Consider the following 19,691-nt stretch of genomic DNA (forward strand, 5'->3'; position numbering starts at 1 on the left):
TACTGTCCAATTTCGATGAGCTTGTACAAATTGTAGCCTCAGTTTCCTGTTCTTAGCTGAAAGGAGTGGTACCCGGTGTGGTCTTCTGCTGCTGTAGCCCATCTGCCTCAAAGTTCGACGCACTGTGCGTTCAGAGATGCTCTTAGGCCTACCTTGGTTGTAACGGGTGGCGATTTGAGTCACTGTTGCCTTTCTATCAGCTCGAACCAGTCTGCCCATTCTCCTCTGACCTCTGGCATCAACAAGGCATTTCCGCCCACAGAACTGCCGCTCACTGGATTTTTTTTCTTTTTCGGACCATTCTCTGTAAACCCTAGAGATGGTTGTGCGTGAAAATCCCAGTAGATCAGCAGTTTCTGAAATACTCAGACCAGCCCTTCTGGCACCAACAACCATGCCACGTTCAAAGGCACTCAAATCACCTTTCTTCCCCATACTGATGCTCGGTTTGAACTGCAGGAGATTGTCTTGACCATGTCTACATGCCTAAATGCACTGAGTTGCCGCCATGTGATTGGCTGATTAGAAATTAAGTGTTAACAAGAAGTTGGACAGGTGTACCTAATAAAGTGGCCAGTGAGTGTATTTATAAAACAGTGTACTGCAGTATCATAAAATCATAGAATACAATGGTATTTAACTGCCCAGATTTTATCCGAAAAAAGTTCTTAAATGAAAAATATATATACTAGAGTACTAGATGGCAGCCCGATTCTAAAGAATCGGGAGTCTAGAATCCATATATACTTTATTTATTCAAATGTAAGAATAATTTGGTGGGCGGGGACCCTCGGCCTCCGATTTGGTTGGCGGGGCCCCACGGCCTCCGATTTGGTGGGCGGGGTCCCTCTGCCTCCGCTTTGGTGGGCGGGGCCGCTCGGCCTTCGATTTGGTGGGCGGGGCTCCTCGGCCTCTGATTTGATTGGTGGGGCCCCTCGGCCTCCGATTTGGTGGGCGGGGCCCCTTATCCTCCAATTTGGTGGGCGGGGACCCTCGGCCTCCGATTTGGTGGGCGGGGCCCCTCGGCCTCCGATTTGGTGGGCGGGGCCCCTCGGCCTCCGATTTGGTTGGCGGGGCCCCTCGGCCTCCGATTTGGTGGGCGGGGACCCTCGGCCTCCGCTTTGGTGGGCGGGGACCCTCGGACTCCGATTTGGTGGGCGGGGACCCTCGGCCTCCGATGTGGTGGGCGGGGCCCCTTGGCCTCCGATGTGGTGGGCGGGGCCGGGCCCCTCGGCCTCCGCTTTGGTGGGCGGGGCCGGGCCCCTCGGCCTCCGCTTTGGTGGGCGGGGCCGCTCGGCCTTCGATTTGGTGGGCGGGGCTCCTCGGCCTCCGATTTGGTTGGCGGGGCCCCTCGGCCTCCGATTTGGTTGGCGGGGCCCCTTGGCCTCCGATTTGGTGGGCGGGGACTCTCGGCCTCCGATTTGGTGGGCGGGGACCCTCGGCCTCCGATTTAGTGGGCGGGGACCCTCGGCCTCCGATTTGGTGGGCGGGGACCCTCGGCCTCCGATTTGGTGGGCGGGGACCCTCGGCCTCCGATTTGGTGGGCGGGGACCCTCGGCCTCCGATTTGGTGGGCGGGGTCCCTCTGCCTCCGATTTGGTGGGCGGGGCCCCTCGGCCTCCGATGTGGTGGTCGGGGCCCCTCGGCCTCCGCTTTGGTGGGCGGGGCCGGGCCCCTCGGCCTCCGCTTTGGTGGGCGGGGCCGCTCGGCCTCCGATTTGGTGGGCGGGGCTCCTCGGCCTCCGATTTGGTTGGCGGGGCCCCTCGGCCTCCGATTTGGTTGGCGGGGCCCCTCGGCCTCCGATTTGGTGTGTGCTCTGCCTGGGGCCACTGTGCTCTGCCTGGCGCCCCATATGCTGCCTGGGGCCCCTGTGCTCTGCCTGGGGCCCCATATGCTGCCTGGGGCCCCTGTGCTCTGCCTGGGGCCCCATGTTCTGCCTGGGGCCCCTGTGCTCTGCCTGGGGCCACTGTGCTCTGCCTGGGGCCCCATGTTCTGCCTGGGGCCACTGTGCTCTGCCTGGGGCCCCATAAGCTGCCTGGGGCCCCTGTGCTCTGCCTGGGACCCCATATGCTGCCTGGGGCCCCTGTGCTCTGCCTGGGGCCACTGTGCTCTGCCTGGGGCCCCATATGCTGCCTGGGGCCCCTGTGCTCTGCCTGGGGCCCCATATGCTGCCTGGGGCCCCTGTGCTCTGCCTGGGGCCCCATATGCTGCCTGGGGCCCCTGTGCTCTGCCTGGGGCACCTGTGCTCTGCCTGGGGCCCCTGTGCTCTGCCTGGGGCCCCATGTTCTGCCTGGGGCCCCTGTGCTCTGCCTGGGGCCACTGTGCTCTGCCTGGGGCCCCTGTGCTCTGCCTGGGGCCCCATATGCTGCCTGGGGCCCCTGTGCTCTGCCTGGGGCCCCTGTGCTCTGCCTGGGGCCCCATATGCTGCCTGGGGCCCCTGTGCTCTGCCTGGGGCCCCTGTGCTCTGCCTGGGGCCCCTGTGTTCTGCCTGGGGCCCCTGTGCTCTGCCTGGGGCCCCATATGCTGCCTGGGGCCCCTGTGCTCTGCCTGGGGCCCCTGTGCTCTGCCTGGGGCCACTGTGCTCTGCCTGGGGCCACTGTGCTCTGCCTGGGGCCACTGTGCTCTGCCTGGGGCCCCATATGCTGCCTGGGGCCCCTGTGCTCTGCCTGGGGCCCCTGTGCTCTGCCTGGGGCCCCATATGCTGCCTGGGGCCCCTGTGCTCTGCCTGGGGCCCCTGTGCTCTGCCTGGGGCCCCTGTGTTCTGCCTGGGGCCCCTGTGCTCTGCCTGGGGCCCCATATGCTGCCTGGGGCCCCTGTGCTCTGCCTGGGGCCCCTGTGCTCTGCCTGGGGCCACTGTGCTCTGCCTGGGGCCACTGTGCTCTGCCTGGGGCCACTGTGCTCTGCCTGGGGCCCCATATGCTGCCTGGGGCCCCTGTGCTCTGCCTGGGGCCCCATATGCTGCCTGGGGCCCCTGTGCTCTGCCTGGGGCCCCATATGCTGCCTGGGGCCCCTGTGCTCTGCCTGGGGCACCTGTGCTCTGCCTGGGGCCCCTGTGCTCTGCCTGGGGCCCCATGTTCTGCCTGGGGCCCCTGTGCTCTGCCTGGGGCCCCTGTGCTCTGCCTGGGGCCCCTGTGCTCTGCCTGGGGCCCCTGTGCTCTGCCTGGGGCACCTGTGCTCTGCCTGGGGCCCCTGTGCTCTGCCTGGGGCCCCATGTTCTGCCTGGGGCCCCATATGCTGCCTGGGGCCACTGTGCTCTGCCTGGGGCCACTGTGCTCTGCCTGGGGCCCCATAGGCTGCCTGGGGCCCCTGTGCTCTGCCTGGGACCACTGTGCTCTGCCTGGGGCCCCATATGCTGCCTGGGGCCCCTGTGCTCTGCCTGGGGCCACTGTGCGCTGCCTGGGGCCCCTGTGCTCTGCCTGGGGCCACTGTGCTCTGCCTGGGGCCCCATATGTTGCCTGGGGCCCCTGTGCTCTGCCTGGGTGTAGGACACTGGTGACGTCACTTATCTCCGGACATTAGCTCCGGACATTAGCTCCGGACAAAGCCACGGAAGTTGGCACAAATTGCAGGAAGTAGTATTCTAGGCAATTATATATTAGATAAGCCAACCCGAGTATAAGCTGAGGCACCTAATTTTGCTATGGAAAACTGGGTAAGCTTATTGACTCAAGTATAAGCCGGGTATGCATTGTCCCCTCATCCCTGTCCTGGTATGAATGGCTCCCCCGTCCCTGTCCTGGTATGCATGTCTCCCCCATTGCTGTCATTGTATGCATGGCTCCCCAGTCCTTGTCCTGTTATGCATGGCACCCCGGTCCCTATCATTGTATGCATGGCTACCCTGTCCTGTCTTGCTATGCATGGCTCCCCGGTCCCTGTCCTGCTATGCATACTCCCTGGTCCCTGTGCTGCTATGCATGGCTCCCCCATACCGTCCTGGTATGCATGGCTCCTTATCCCCTAGCCTACTCACCCGCCAGCGTGCCCTCACAGCATCTCATTGGTCCTGTCGCCTTCGCAGCATCTCGATTGTTCCGGCTTCCTGCAGCTCTTCCTGTACTGAGCAATGACGTGCCGCTCATTAAGGTAATGAATATACGCTCCACGCCTATGGGAGTGGAGATGCGTGCATATTCATTACCTCACGTGGCGCTGGAAGAGCTGCTGGAAGCCGGAACCATCGAGATGCTGCGAAGGCACCGGGACCACCGAAATGGTGCGAGGGCACGCTGGTGGGTGAGTAGGATGTCTTCTAGAAGCCGGCGGCTGTTACTGTGCGCTGTTATAAGAGAAATGAATATTTATTTCTCTTTAGCAGCCTTTACAGCCTCAGCCCTCGGCTTCTGCCTCTGTGACCAGCTGCTCCGCCGCTCCCCCCGCCAGCTTTCTGGATAATTGACTCATGTATAAGCTGAGGGGTGCGTTTTCAGCACAAAAAAAAGTTCTGAAACACTCAACTTATACACGAGTATATACGGTTATCAAAGTAGGTGGTTAATGGATAATTAATTCATCAATAATAAATTCATAACTAATAACTAAACACCGAAAGACAGGGCAAGGGGTATAGTGCACCATATGAATTGGATGCTAAAGTAAATGGAATATACAAAACCATTTAAGGGATGGAACAGTACTAAAGTATAAAGTATTTATCTGCGAAGTTATGCCTCAAGTAGTATATACTAAATTATTAGATCCATGTGGCAGTCCATATAGATATGACAAGTTGTAAAGTGACAAGTGCCAAAGTGGCTGGTGCTCGCACAAGTGCCAAGTAGATAGATAATATGAAGTTATGCTGCTTACTTGCTCTAAGCGCTGTGCCCTGTTCTTTTTGTAGCCAGAGTCTTTTAATTCTTTGAGGGATTTTTATTCATTCTTCCTTGGAAAATTCTTCCAGTTCCGTGAGATTTCTGGGTCGTCTTGCATGCACTGCTATTTTAGGTCTAGCCAGATTTTCAATAATGTTCAGATCAGGGGACTGTGAGGGCCATTGTAAAACTTTCAGCTTGTGCCCTTTGAGGAAGTCTATTGTGGATTTTCACATGTGTTTTAAGATCATTATACATTTGTAGAAGCTATCCTCTTTTCAACCTCAGCTTTTTTTAAAGATGATGTTATGTTTGCATCAAGAATTTGTTGAAATTTCATTGAATCCATTCTTCTCTCTACCTGTGAAATGTTCCCCGTGCCATTGGGTGCAACACCACCCCAAAGCATGATTGATCCACCCCCATGCTTAATGTTTGGCAAAATCCAAAGAGTTCTATTCTAACATCATCGGTCCCCAGGACTTGTTTCCAAAATGCATACAGCTGGTTTACATATTCCTTTGCATACTTCTGAAGCTGAATTTTATGGTAAGGACGCAGAAGAGGTTTTCTTCTGATGAGTCTTCCATGAAGGCCATATTTTTGCAGGTGTCTCTGAACAGTTGAACAATGTACCACAATTCCAGAGTCTGCTATATCTTTCTGAAGGTCTTTTGCAGTCAAGCAGGAGTTCTGATTTGTCTCTCTAGCAATCTTACGAGCTGCTCTTACTGAAATTTTACTTGTCCTTACAGACCTCATCTTAAATTCCACTACTCATGTTAACTGCCATTTCGTAATTACATTTCAAACGTCAACTTGAAAAGCTTTGCTATCTTATTATAGCCTTCTCCTGCTTTGTGGACCTCCTCCATTTTCTTTTTCAGAGTGGTAGGAGCTGCTTAGAAGAACCCATAGCTGCTGTTTTTTGGCACAAGGTTAGATGAGGCTGTGTTTTTATAAAGCTGGGAAAATTGCATCACATAGCCTTTCCTAATGATGGTAGTAAACAAGCCATAACCCTAACAGGCTAATGTCTGAATCGTTGGTTAAAGTTATCTGAGCTTACAAATCTTGGAGGTGCCTAAACTTTTGCATCACCCCATTTTCCTTTTTGTAATTTTGAAAATCTAAAAAATGACCTGTTTTTTAATAAATTATAAATTAAATGTGTCATCGTTAAATTTAGCACTTTTAGACATCATTTCATCTGCAACTTTCTTAACTTTTCTCAAGAATAGTCATTTTGACCTGGGGTGCCCAAACTTTTACCTGCCACAGTAGATGCATCATTATGAGGAATCGGGCTGCTTTGTGTGCATGCATAGATAGCGGTCTATAAGTCACCACTTTGAGGGATACGGGGAAACTTTGCTTATGGATACCCATTAATTATGTATCGTGTATTCTTCTAGTAGGGAAATGGCACAACGGGTTTTTTTTGTGTCTTTTTGACTATTTGTAGTAAGAACCTGTTATTGTTATGCGTAAACGTGCCTTTACAGATATCACAAGAATCAACAGCAAATTTACCCCAAATTGTGCTGATTCTCCTATGGGAATCTGCAGAACTTGTACATTTATATAAAAAACCAACACTTCTCCAAAATCCTCTATTGCTCTTTTACTTGGACACTTGCTGTTCTGTCTTCACAGGATTGTGTTGAAGCCTTGTTCAATTTGATCCCTGTGTCTTTGCAATGTATTAGACTTACAGGTCTGTGTTAATAATGCTGTGTAGAACACGTATTTGTACTAATTAGATATGCCACCTGGTTGATGCGCAGTCTTTGATGCCCTTATCATAGATTATAGGGCTTAAACTCCTGGGTCCTAGGGTTGGCTCTGGTTGCAGAACCTGCCTTATAATACTGATGTAGTCTTATGTGACCTAGAGGCTCCCAGTAAGTATCCCTGTTTAAAAAGTGATTTCATTCTAATAGTTGTGGCTATTGATAGTAGTGTATGGTTGTTTTCATGCTAGCATTTTCAGGTCACTTTTCATTAAACTCTATTTTATTTTAGTCGGACACTTATAATGACGACGTGCAATCTTACTGGGAAACTGTGTCAAGTGAAGTACATCCACTAGAGTCAAGATCAAAGCCTCTGATCCCTGAAATGTGTTTCCTATACAGCGAAAAGAATACAGAATATGCACCAACAAATACCTTTATTGATGGTGATGGAAAAAGTCAGCTCATTGCTTGCACAAATTGCTGTGTACAGGTTCATGCAAGTAAGTAGCTATCCTACAAGCTCAAATGTCTTCCAAAGGTGGCTTATTTCATGTAGGCTTCTTTCAAGGGCTTGTCTCAGGAATGCTCTAGTACCCTACTCTGTATTCTCCTCTTTATGAGCTCAAGCTATTTTTCATATTACATGGTTACTATTTCATCTGAAAAGCTGCCATATAAGCTAAATTTGTCTGGCTGGCCATGGCTTTTTGTCAAAACCTGCTTGCCTTCTGGAATCCGTTTTGGGTCGATCAGCTGATTTCATAAATGGCCATATTTTGTATCTGGTGGGCCACCCGGATAAGTTAGCTAAAGTTTCTCTTATATTGACTGGAAAATTAGCATACGTTTTTTTTTATACATAGTTTATTTTGCTGTAAGGAGCCACAGCCTGATTTTTCTTATTTTCAGAGATGTTCACAGACTAGCCTACTGTCATCTAATTAACAATTCCACTCTAACATAGTGTAACATATAGATTCTTCTGTCCCATTATTCTTGCTATTCTCCTATCTCTTATGGGAAAACCTTTTAAGAAACTAAAACGCTTGATATTTGTCTCAAATGTCAAGGACATTCCGTCGTGGTTATTTTCCCTTTAATCCTGTCGTGTTCTTGCTCCATACCCCGCTGAGTTTCTTGAAGATTCAGAGACCAGAAGGGGCAGCATTCATTAATTAACTGAGTTCTCTCATTACAGGTTGTTATGGTGTTCCTTCCCATGAAATTCATGATGGATGGATGTGTTCTCGATGTAGAATTGGAGTTTGGACAGCAGTAAGTTGCATCATTTATTTTTAGACTCTAAGCATGACAGACTAGCATGAAACAAGTAATATTCAACAGCTAGCTCCAGACTACAATCCTGCTGATGCTCAGAGAGGAATTTTCTGCCGCCTCTTATGGCCAAATTATCATTTAAATTGGGAACATTCTAACGAAACTAAAGATGAAACTATTTGATGAGAATGCTTAACCTACACTGATAATTCTGCTGAGATATGGAATGATTACTTACTAGTAGTGTTGAGCGAATGTGCTCGGATAAGGTGTTCTTCATGCCCGTGTGCTCGAAAAATATGTTATCCCCGCGGCTGCATGTCATGCCGAAGACACTCTATTAGCACACGAGCATGCTCGGATAATACATTATCCGAGCACGTCCGCTTATCGCTACTTGCTAGTAATTTGCATTGACACTGGTTTGTGTGTTTTAGTTGGTTCCTGATTATATATATATATATATATATATATATATATATATATATATATATAATTTCTTGCTGAAAATGTAAACCCTCTCTGGAGCCAATGTAGTAAGCCACTTGCTAATTAAGACACTAAAAAGTAAGAAAATTGCTGTACAATATAAGCACTTTTCCATGGCGCTATTACCATCTGCATTCCATGTGTATTGGAAACTATGACATAGTGCCAGTTCCTTTTTATTTATTATACCACCGAGTTCATCAGGTTCTGTTGTGCTGTCCATTGTGTGGATGGGAAAAATCTTCCCCTCATGAGACGGAATTGCACATGTGAACAGAGCCTTGTTGTTACAGCTGAAAGCTGGGGAGAATCAAATTTCCTGATGATTTTCTGCAGATGTCTGAATACAACCGCCCCTATTTTACTATGAGAAGACCACTCTGAATTTGGGCCCCACAGATTATATCTCACAAACTGTATCTTAAAGTGAAGACCATGAACCCAGCTGTATTTTAATGGATTAGTGTTTAGAATATATTATATTTTCTTGCCATTTTGAAGGGGAACCTCTCATTAGCTGGATGTTGTGTATGGTATTTAAGAGGAAACCTGGGGGGAAAAAAACCCAAGTCCAAGCACAGTGGGAGTGGAAGTGTTCCCTGTAAGGCTTCCCCTTTGCCTTCTGATCTGCTTGATTTTTTTCTAAATATGTGTTGTTTTTTTTTAATTATTTATTCAAGAAAAGCAAAAACACAACTGGTGTGATTGACAACCCTATCCCACATAGCTATAGAATTAGCAGTAAAACCTAATCTTGATTAACCTAATAATGATTATCTACACAGGAGCATTACAAACAATAGATGATACACAATCCTTACTCAGTGTAATAATGAGAGAAGACAATAGAATAGGGACTTGTGACTCGGGGATGGAAATCCTCCCAGCCAGCAGCAGGTCTTGTACTTTTATTATGATGGACCGTACGAGAGGTAGAAGGCAAAAAAGAGCCAGAAAAAATAGGAAAAGTGTAAAAGAGAAAAAGGAGGAGGAAGAAAAGAAAAGTAGAAGGATGATGAAAAACAAGTGAGAGTGAGAAGGAGCGAATGCTCTCATAATTCAGCTTTTTCCAACTGAGAACTGTGTGGCGATTACCTTGTGAAGGCCTCTTCTTGGTGTTGCCCACGTGGTCTCGTCTGATTCAATGGAGAATAAGGATCTATTCTGTATTACAAGTGAAATTGATCATTCAATGAATCAATGAATTCAGCGTGGCAGAATAGTATTCAGAAAAGCATTACTAACCTAATTGATAGCAAGCAAAGGAGTGTAAGTGTGTATTTCTGCACATCGCGCTAATACTCCATACTGAATAAATTGAGAGGTTTGGAAAATGTTGTTTCTATGTCATCATTTTCATATTATTAACATTCCTGTCCATCCTGTGATTTCCATAGTTTTACTACTATTCCTTCTTGAAGTTGCAGTTTCAATGTTGAGGAATATAGTTATAAGCAACCCAAAATAATGCCATTAAAATATACAGCTGGTCCAGCAAAATCCCTCCTACACTCACCTACATAGACAGAGGAAGTAATGACAGTTTTATCATGATTGAGAGAATGAAAACCTTTTCTGCCATTCCGTACCTGTGGGGACTGACGGAGATCAGGGTCATTGAGTTATCGGCAATTAAATGTTTTTCACTCATTGTGTCTGTTAAAAAATGGATGGCACTTTAAGGGGTTAAAGACAAAGGGATATTTTTTCAATATTGTCTGTCTTGATCAAAATGGTGCTAGAGTAAAATGCATTAAATTCAATGAGATGCACACCTCTTAATACATTTTGTACACCTTTCTGGATACCCAAGTGCCAGAATACAAAAAATAAAAGTACTCTAGTCATGGACTGGAATATGCTTCTGCTATCATTAACACCACATTCTGGCATAAACCATAGTAAATGTGTTGGGCTCCACTACACCGCTGCCATTATTTCTAAGCTCCACGTATCATAAAAATGCCGGAGTTGATATCTAGGTGTTGCACATTTATCTGCCAGTTTTCTGGCAAGAACATAATGATGAATTTCCTCCAGTCTCTAAAATCTCCAAGTTGTAAATGAAAATGTGAGAGTCCTCATTAGTCTCTAATAATAATTGTCCTAGTATGACAGCACTTGAAATCCATGTGACTGCACCACAATTGGGCATCTAATATCCATTTTAAAAGCAATTAATCATGGTTATGAAAGTAGAATGTAAGTTTCCGGTACTTGGTGTTTGTCTACATGGAAGCAGTGTATGGCTATATAGGAGTATGTGCATTCTTGTAAATGACAAACCCCCAATGTATATGGCTTCTACTCCAAACTGGCACGTCGGAGCTCTGCGAAAGCGGGTAGACTTTTTATGGCGGGACAAGGAGCTATCTAGCAATATACAGTAGCTGTATGTAAAAATACGTTGACAAGTTCCCTTTTAAAAATGAATTTTTGAATAACATCCTGAATGTTAACAGAATGAAGGACAAGATGACTAGGACCATATAAAATCAAGGTTAAAATTCCCCTTATTTGGACAGCTCTGAAGTCCCATCTCATAGTTTCAAGCCTGTCCTTCTTTCCCAGCTACATTCTTACCTTCCATACAAAATAACACCTAATCTATAAATGTGCCATGAATAACATATTCATCCGGTTAATGCGGCTTGATTTGTATCCTACTGGCAGAGTACTTAGGTACTGATTTTTCTGAGCTGTAGGTAATCTAACCTTTCTACATGATGAACGGTTGCAATATATTTCTGAATAAATTAAATTAATTAATATTAACGTTCTCTAAAATGTATTAATATTAATGTTCTCCAAAATGTGTTAATACTGAATTGTGATGTGCATGACGGGAAGCTTTTTCTCTCTTGCATGCATTTCCGCTAGATCTTTAGCCGACAATTTGATGATGTGATGTGATATTTTCCACACATTTTACGGAGTGTGGCATTTCATTTGACATCAAAAGAATCACAAATACAGGTATGCTGCTATTCATTTCCCAGCTTCTGCTTTCAATAATGGCTGGATCTCCGCTCTCGTTACTCTAAGAACAGACTACGCAGCAGCTGCACTGCACAATAGGTATTCAGTGTGTGCTTGAAATATGGCAGCAGATGATCATATGTTGTATATCAGAACATTCATTTCAGGATCCGCTCAAGGTCAGGCGATCATAATTTTATTTTTGCACAGCAAAAAGTGTCAGCTGTGACTTAACATGTATCTCATCTACATTTTTCGCTTACTACTATTCAACGAAGCTGAAGCAAGAAAATATAAAATGACACACAGCTTTTATTTAGTGTCCTGAAGAATGCGTGCATACAAGCACCTTCGGTATCCTATTTGAAGAATAGTGGGGAGAATGGAAAAACAAATGTTCACCACCTCTCCTCTTTCTGTGATTACATTTTCTGCTCCCTGGTTCAGAAAGAATCAGACAGTTGGGCAGATACTAGTGAGTGTCTTCACCTGCTGTGACCTCCAGCACCATTCATTTATTCTGTTGTCTAATTACAGTGCTTTGCACAGTGTATGGATTGGCTACCACTTTCCCCATTTTGGAAAATCTTGAGCCTGATTTCTCATTAGCCATGCCTACCGCTGACATTGCAATACTATTGAAGGAATAATGCTAGGCTTGAATAATTGCATACAAAGTGAATGCGTAGTAGCTTTTACATAAGAAATCTAGGAAAATTCAGGGGTGTTTTTTTTTTTTTTTTTTTTTTGTTACTGCATCTAGAAGTTGGAATTGTAAAATTGCAAATATTACTGCAAACTTGTAATTCTGTTAAATGTGCCTAATTTTAATATGTTTGAGGAGATCTCAAATATTCTTAGAGCCTAATTTGCCATATTGTGTATAAGTTTGGCAGTTGACTTTTAAAAATGTTCCTTCTGGTATTTAGCCCCTTCACAACTTTTAATGCAAATTTGCATCAAAGGTCGTGTCCCTTCCCATCAACGCCACCATCACATGATCACAGGGCTGATGACCCTGTGCCTGTAATTACGATCTTCCTGTAAATTCCCTCCAGGCCTGTGGCCAACATTCATAAATCTCGATTTCTGCATCGGAATCCCCACTTTGAGGTGGGCTCCGGCGGTGAGCCCACCTCAAAGCCGCGACATGTCAGCTGCCGACACCTATTAACTAGTTAAATGACACTGTCAAACTGACAGCGGCATTTAAATCGTGCTTCTGGCCGTCAGACCAAAAATACGTGCACCGCTGACCGCGTCAGGGGTCAGCGTTGCGTCGGCATGACAACCAGAGGTCCTCTTGAGACCTCTATGGTTGTTGATGCCTGATTGCTATGAGCGCCACCCTGTGGTCGGCGTTCATAGCAATTCAGTAATTCTGCTACATACAGGCGATCTGAGCATTGCCTCTATGTAGTAAAGTCGATCAAGTTATGGCAGCTTCTAGCCTCCCATGAAGCATACCAAAGGTAAAAAAAAAAAAATTAAAAATATGAAAAAATATAAAAGTTTAAATCGCCCCATTCAAAATAAAACAGTAAAAAAAATTCAAACCTACACATATTTTGTATCGCCGCGCTCAGAATCGCCCGATCTATCAATAAAAAAAAGGATTAACCTGATCGCTAAACAGCGTGGCGAGAAAAAAAATCAAAGCACCAGAATTACATTTTTTTTTATTCAGTCGCCATGACAGCACCACAAGAGAGGGGATCCGCCCTTCAGGGACAGGAAACCTACAGACATAAAAAGGGCGGCACCTCTCTCCCTCGTCAGTTGGTTTCCTGTCCCTGACAGGCGAACCTCTTCAGGACCTCTCTCCCTCGTCAGTTGGTTTCCTGTCCCTGACAGGCGAACCTCTTCAGGCAGACCTTGTGAAGAAGGTTGAAGAAAGAAGACTATCCAGTCCTGGTGGTCCGACGCAGGTAGCGGGAGGGCCCCTACCTCGGACTGTCCAGGATGCAGGAAGCACCACACAGCAGGGGTCTTGTGTTAGGTGTCAGCAGAGGGAAGCAGCCTTCAGAACGGCTTGCTTCCTAATGACCCTTCGCCGCAGGTACCCATTAAGTATGTGGTACCTGCTCCTGGGGCCGTGTCTGGCGGGCCTTTCCGGGTCCGGCCGTGTCCGGCGGAGGTGAGCGCTTCGGTCCGGACGGCGTGTCCGGGTGTCTGAGGAGGCGCCGCAGTCGCGACCGGAAGGGGCGTTCCCTGGCGAGGCTGGCGGTGCATCCTGATGACGCGGCCAGTGGCACAGTCTGATGACTCGACCAGACATGCGTGGTGGAGCCACGCCGGATCGTGGCGTATCCCTCTGGATGGACGATGAAAGCGGGTGCTGCACGGCCTGTGGGGGGGCCCTATTGTCAGCCGGGGGCGCGGCCTCGGGAGGGGGAAGCCAGTCCTCACGTTGGTGCCAGGCAGGTCACATGGAAATCCTGCTGACCCCCATCCGGGGGAGGTACCGTTGGGGGCATATTTAAGGAAAGATATGGAAGCTGCTGAGTGTCTGACCCATTTTTTCAAATGGAGTCGCCGGAGCAAGAAGCACCGCAGCTTGAGAAGCGGCAGCAGCCTCAGGCCATTGAAGAGACCCATGCTATCTCCCAGCGGCGATCTAGTGGCATTAGTTGCGCTGGTGGAGCCAAAAGTGTTCAGAAGTCAAGCAAGTCCTCAGGCTGTAAAACATCACCGGCCAGGAAGGACCCCCCCCCACTAACTACGGTACCGTGAACCACGCATCTGGGTAAGTGATCTACATGAAAGTTCACTTAATGATCCTCTGCCCCTCTTTATGTTCCCTCTCTCCTTACTAGATGAGAAAATGTTACACCAAGGCCAAACACAGGGAGTGTGGCGAATGTGGGGAACCACTCCCGGATAATTATGAGAAAAGGTTGTGCAAGCCTTGCATACAACGTTTAATAGAGGAAGAGGCCCCTGACCTTACGTCTACCTTAAGAGATATGGTTAGACGAGAAATCAGAAGTTCTATTAAATCCCAAAAGTCAGATTTTAAAAGGGGGAAAAAATAGATCCCCAATGTCGGACTTTAGTTCAAATTCGGGCGAGCTAAGCTCAGATTCCTCTCAGTCTTCCTCTTCGTCCATGGACGCTGAGTCGGGACACTCCTGCTTACCACTAGATAGAATGAATCGGCTGGTTAAAGCAGTAAATAATACAATGGGGATTGAAGAGCCCCAGTCGGAGTGCTCCATGCAGGACATAATGTTTAAGGGGTTAGATAAAAAATCCCGTAGATCTTTTCCGGTGATTGATAAAATAAAAGCTTTAATTACAAGGGAGTGGAAGAAACCGGAAAGGAAAGGATCACTTCCACCGGCATTTAAGAGGATGTATCCATTTGAGGAAGAAGCTTCATCCTCATGGGAAAAAGCCCTGAAGCTAGACGCGGCAGTAGCCAAAGCGTGTAAAAAGACCTCGCTACCGTTTGAGGATCTAGGCAATCTAAAAGACCCGTTAGACAGAAAGGCTGACGTTTTTTCTTAAGGGTACTTGGGAAACGGCGGCGGGATCTCTGAGACCAGCAATTGCGGCTACTTGTACAGCACGGTCGCTAATGATGTGGCTTGACCGCCTGGAAGATCAACATAAAAATAAAGTTCCTAGAAATGAGATCTTAGCCTCCCTTCCTATAATTCAAGAATTAGCAGCTTTTCTTTCAGACGCTTCGGCAGATTCGGTGAAATTGGCAGCCAGATCTTCAGCCCTGTCCAATGCGGCCCGCAGGGCTTTATGGATAAAATGTTGGCCAGGAGATTTACAAGCCAGAACAAAATTATGTGGCATTCCCTTTGAGGGGGCGCACTTGTTTGGACCAGTACTGGATGAGCTGTTAGAAAAAGCAGGCGATAATAAAAAAACGATTTCCCTTTCTAGGAAGACCCTCATACAGACGGGAATACAATAAAAGATGGTTCAACCGCAAAAGATGAAGTAGAGAAAGATCCAGATATGACAGTAACAGAAAAAGAGGTAGAGGGTATATGTTTAACACCTCTCGGGACTATAAAAAGCCTCAATGACTGCTGGACCAGGTGGGGGAAGACTTTCAGCCTTCTACCCGGCCTGGTTGAAGATTTCCAATAGCCCATGGGTCCTCAGTATTATTGCAACTGGTCTAAGGTTCGAGTTCCAAAGGTTTCCTCAAGATAAATTTTGTCTAACACCTGTACGTTCTTCCTCTGCAGAACAATTGGCACTGGAATCGGAAGTCCAGGAACTTCATCAAAAAGGAGTGTTGGTTAATGTACCAACAATACAAAGAGGTAAGGGGTTTTATTCCCCCCTCTTCCTGATTAAAGAACCTGATGGGTCCTTCCGTACCATCATTAATTTAAAAGGCCTAAATAAATTTATCCTGGTTCCTTACTTAAAGATGGAGTCTGTAAAGACTGCAATAAAGCTTATGTTTAACAATTGCTTCATGGTTGTCTTAGATTTGAAAGACGCCTATTATCACATCCCGATACACACAGACCACCAACAATTCCTTAGAGTGGCAGTTTCAATTAATGGCACAATAGAGCACTTCCAATACCGAGCGCTTCCCTTTGGTGTCTCGGTTGCACCCCGTGTATTCACTAAAATAATGGTAGAAGTCATGGCGCACCTTCACGAACAGGACATCTTAACAGTTCCCTATTTAGATGACTTATTAATCGTGGGACATTCGGAATCACACTGCACTGACCAGTTAGGAAAGTGTTGCAGGAATTGGGTTGGATCATTAATTTAAAAAAAAAAAACCTTTACAACCCTCTAAAGTACAGGAGTTTTTGGGTCTTCTCATAGATTCTACTAGGCAGGAATGCCGCCTTCCAGATGCAAAAGTGGATAGGATCCAACAACAAGTAACTAAAGTGATTAAAAAACCATCAGTCTCTATAAGAAGGGTAATGTCACTGTTAGGATCGCTCACATCGTGTGTTCCGGCGGTCCTCTGGGCTCAATATCACACCAGAACACTACAGTGGGACGTTTTACGTAATGCCCGTCACTTGTCGGCTCACCTTGACGGTATTTTTTCACTATCCCCTGATTCTATACAATCTTTACATTGGTGGACACATATACCAAGTTTACGTAGAGGTGTTCCCTGGACAAACGATGTGTCCCGGATAGTGACTACAGATGCTAGTCCCAGGGGATGGGGAGCGCACATGGAGGATAGTTGGGTCCAGGGACTATGGTCTCAATCTGAGCAAAATTCATCGTCCAACTTAAAAGAATTATTAGCTGTAGAACGCGCTTTAAAAAATGTCCTTATACCCCTACAGGGTAGACATGTCAGATTTTTTTCAGACAACCAGGTGACCGTAGTCTATATTAACCATCAAGGAGGTACTCGGTCAGGTTCGTTAATGGATGTTGCGGATCGTATTTTTCAGATGGCCGAAAAACATCTACTATCCCTTACGGCTCTTCACATAAAAGGAAAGCTCAATGTCATGGCCAACTATCTAAGCCGCAAAAAACTCGGACAGGGAGATTGGACATTGAATCAGACCATCTTCAATCAGATTGTACAATTATGGGGGTGCCCAGATACAGACCTTTTCGCAAGCAAGGAAAACAGAAAGCTACATCGATTCTGCTCCTTAAACCCCAGGGAAAACCCATATGCAGTGGACGCTCTCTTAATTTCATGGCACTTCAATCTCGCTTATGCCTTTCCCCCTCTAAACTTAATCCCGATAGTCCTGAGGAAGATACGGGAGGACAGGGCCCGGATAATCATGGTAGCCCCGTTCTGGCCCAGAAGGTCATGGTTTCCATGGCTGAGGAAGATGTCCATTTCCCAGCCTTGGATTCTTCCAGAGATACCAGATCTCCTCTCCCAGGGCCCAATTCTCCGTCCACGAGTCGGTAATTTACATCTAGCGGCGTGGAATTTGAGAGCTCATTACTAAGAGCGAAGGGTTTTTCTCGAGAGCTAGTAAATACTTTATTAAAGAGTAGAAAGATGTCTCACGACAAACATTTATGTCAGAATTTGGAAGAAATTTTTAGAGGTCTCAGGGGCACATATTGGCCAAAAATTCTGTATTAATAAAATTTTGGAATTTTTACAGAGGGGTTTAGAGATGGGTTTAGCCACAAGCACTCTGAGTTCAAGTGTCGGCTCTGGGGGCGCTGTACAATAGTAAGTTAGCCAGCAATCACTGGATATCTAGGTTCTTCAAGGCTGCAACTAGGTCCAGGCCAGTTATTAAGCAGAAATTGGTTCCATGGGACCTAAATTTTGTACTGGCAGCTCTGATGGAAGCGCCATTCGAACCTATTGATACTGTCCCGATTAAGATCCTATCTTTTAAAACGGCCCTTTTAGTCGCGTTCACATCCGCGAGAAGGGTTAGCGATCTACAAGCCCTATCTAGACATCCTCCATACATGCAGTTTAGAGAAGATCTTGAAACCTGATCCTTTTTACCTTCCGAAAGTAGCTTCAAAATTTCACAGATTACAGGAAGTGGTTCTACCTTTGTTCTGTTCTAACCCCACTAATGATAAAGAGCGAAAATTCCATTCACTAGATGTAAGAAGATGTCTTCTTAAATATATTTCGGTTACTAACACTTGGAAGAAAGATAATTCCCTATTTGTATCCTTCCAGGGAGTTAGAAAGGGACTTAGAGTGTCCAAAAACACATTAGCTAGATGGATCAGGGAGGCAATTTCTTTGGCTTATTAAGCAGGTGGTGTGCAGATCCCAGAAGGTATAAAAGCTCACTCCACTCGAGCCATGGCTACTTCCTGGGCAGAGAGATCAGAGGTGTTGATTGTAAGGCGGCCACATGGTCTTCTCCATCTACTTTTCTTAAGCACTATAGACTAGATTTGGGTAGCTCCTCCGATCTCACGTTTGGGAGAAGGGTGCTTGAAGCAGTTGTCCCTCCCTAATCTTTTACTTCTCTGAAAGTCTCTCGTGGTGCTGTCATGGCGACTGAATAAATACGTAAGCTACTTACCGGTAGCGGTGTTTTTCAGGAGCCCATGACAGCACCCTTATATTCCCTACCCTCTCTTCTTGTGTGGGTCAACATCTTCTTTCCATTAAGTCCTAAGTTTATTCACTGGGTGAATTGTACCATGTTTTAAAATTGTTTATATGCTACTAACCTAGGAGGTCCTCTCATGCTCTTTAAACCAACTGACGAGGGAGAGAGGTGCCGCCCTTTTTATGTCTGTAGGTTTCCTGTCCCTGAAGGGCGGATCCCCTCTCTCGTGGTGCTGTCATGGCGACTGAATTAAAAAAAATGTAATTCTGGTGCTTTGATTTTACCATATCGTGAACATGGTAAATAAAAAAAAAAAAAAAAAAAAAGCAATTTTATCGCACTTGGAATTTTTCTTTTCCGTTTTCCAGTTCACTATGTGGAAAAATCAATGATGTCGTTCAACAGTACAACTCATCCCGCAAAAAAACAAACTTTCATATGGCTATGGGGATGGAAAAATTGAGGTTATGGCTCTTGGAATAAAGGAAACGAAAAACAAAAGTGGAAAATTGCAAGGTCATAAAGGGGTGAAGGGGAATGACTAATCAGATAATGGCCTATTGTTTAAATCAGGTTTTTGTGTTTAAATAAGAAAAAGAAGAAAAAACAGTAAGGCCTCTTTCACACTAGCGTCGTGCACTGCACGTCGCTGTGCGTCGTTTTGCAGAAAAAACACAAGCACTTTTGCAGGATGCGTTTTTTTCTCCATTGACTTGAATTAGCGACGCAGTGCTGCACGTCGCAACCGTCGTGCGACGGTTGCGTCGTGTTGCGTTGGACCGTCACCACCAAAAAAACGTTGCTTGTAACGTTCTTTGGTGCGTCGTTCCCGTCTTTTCTGACCGCGCATGCGAGGCCGGAACTCCGCCCCCGCCTGCCCGCACCTCACAATGGGGCAGCGGATGCGTTGAAAAACAGCATCCGCTGCCCCCGTTGTGCGGCACATTCACTGCTAGCGTCGGTACGCCACAACGACGCAATTCGTCGTGCGTCGTCCGACGCTAGTGTGAAAGTAGCCTAAGGCTGTAATAAAATAAGTTTGTAAAAATGACAATTAAAAAAAAAAAAAAAAAAAAAGCTAAATTTTGTAAGTTCAATGAGCAGTCCCAGTATTTGGCCAATGTGCTGCTGTGACAAATATGGGTTATAATTTTTATGTGGCAAACAAATTGACAAAAACACCCACATATTTTGGTTGTTTATATTCACAAATGCACCAAAGTGTCATATATAAACAAATACAAGTGTGTCACCTATATTTATGTATGGTATATCCGTATCGCGGGCATTTCTAAACTATTATGGAGAATCTATCCTCAGGATTTTGTAATGTAAAGTACAGACATGGCTGTAATGGGGCTGTGCTACTGA

General features: G+C 46.3%; 1 protein-coding gene across 2 annotated transcripts in view; it reads left to right on the plus strand.

The window, feature by feature from the left end:
* The window catches only part of KDM4C (lysine demethylase 4C), a 595,853-nt gene that overhangs the window by 409,598 nt on the left and 166,564 nt on the right, over positions 1–19,691 (plus strand). For both annotated transcript variants that reach the window (XM_077249185.1, XM_077249186.1), the window contains 2 exons: positions 6,839–7,052; positions 7,751–7,827. In XM_077249185.1, coding sequence (XP_077105300.1) covers positions 6,839–7,052; positions 7,751–7,827 — 291 coding nt within the window. The remainder of the gene's footprint in view (positions 1–6,838; positions 7,053–7,750; positions 7,828–19,691) is intronic.

The sequence above is a fragment of the Ranitomeya variabilis genome, chromosome 1 (genome assembly GCF_051348905.1).
Source record: "Ranitomeya variabilis isolate aRanVar5 chromosome 1, aRanVar5.hap1, whole genome shotgun sequence".
NCBI classification, from domain to species: domain Eukaryota; kingdom Metazoa; phylum Chordata; class Amphibia; order Anura; family Dendrobatidae; genus Ranitomeya; species Ranitomeya variabilis.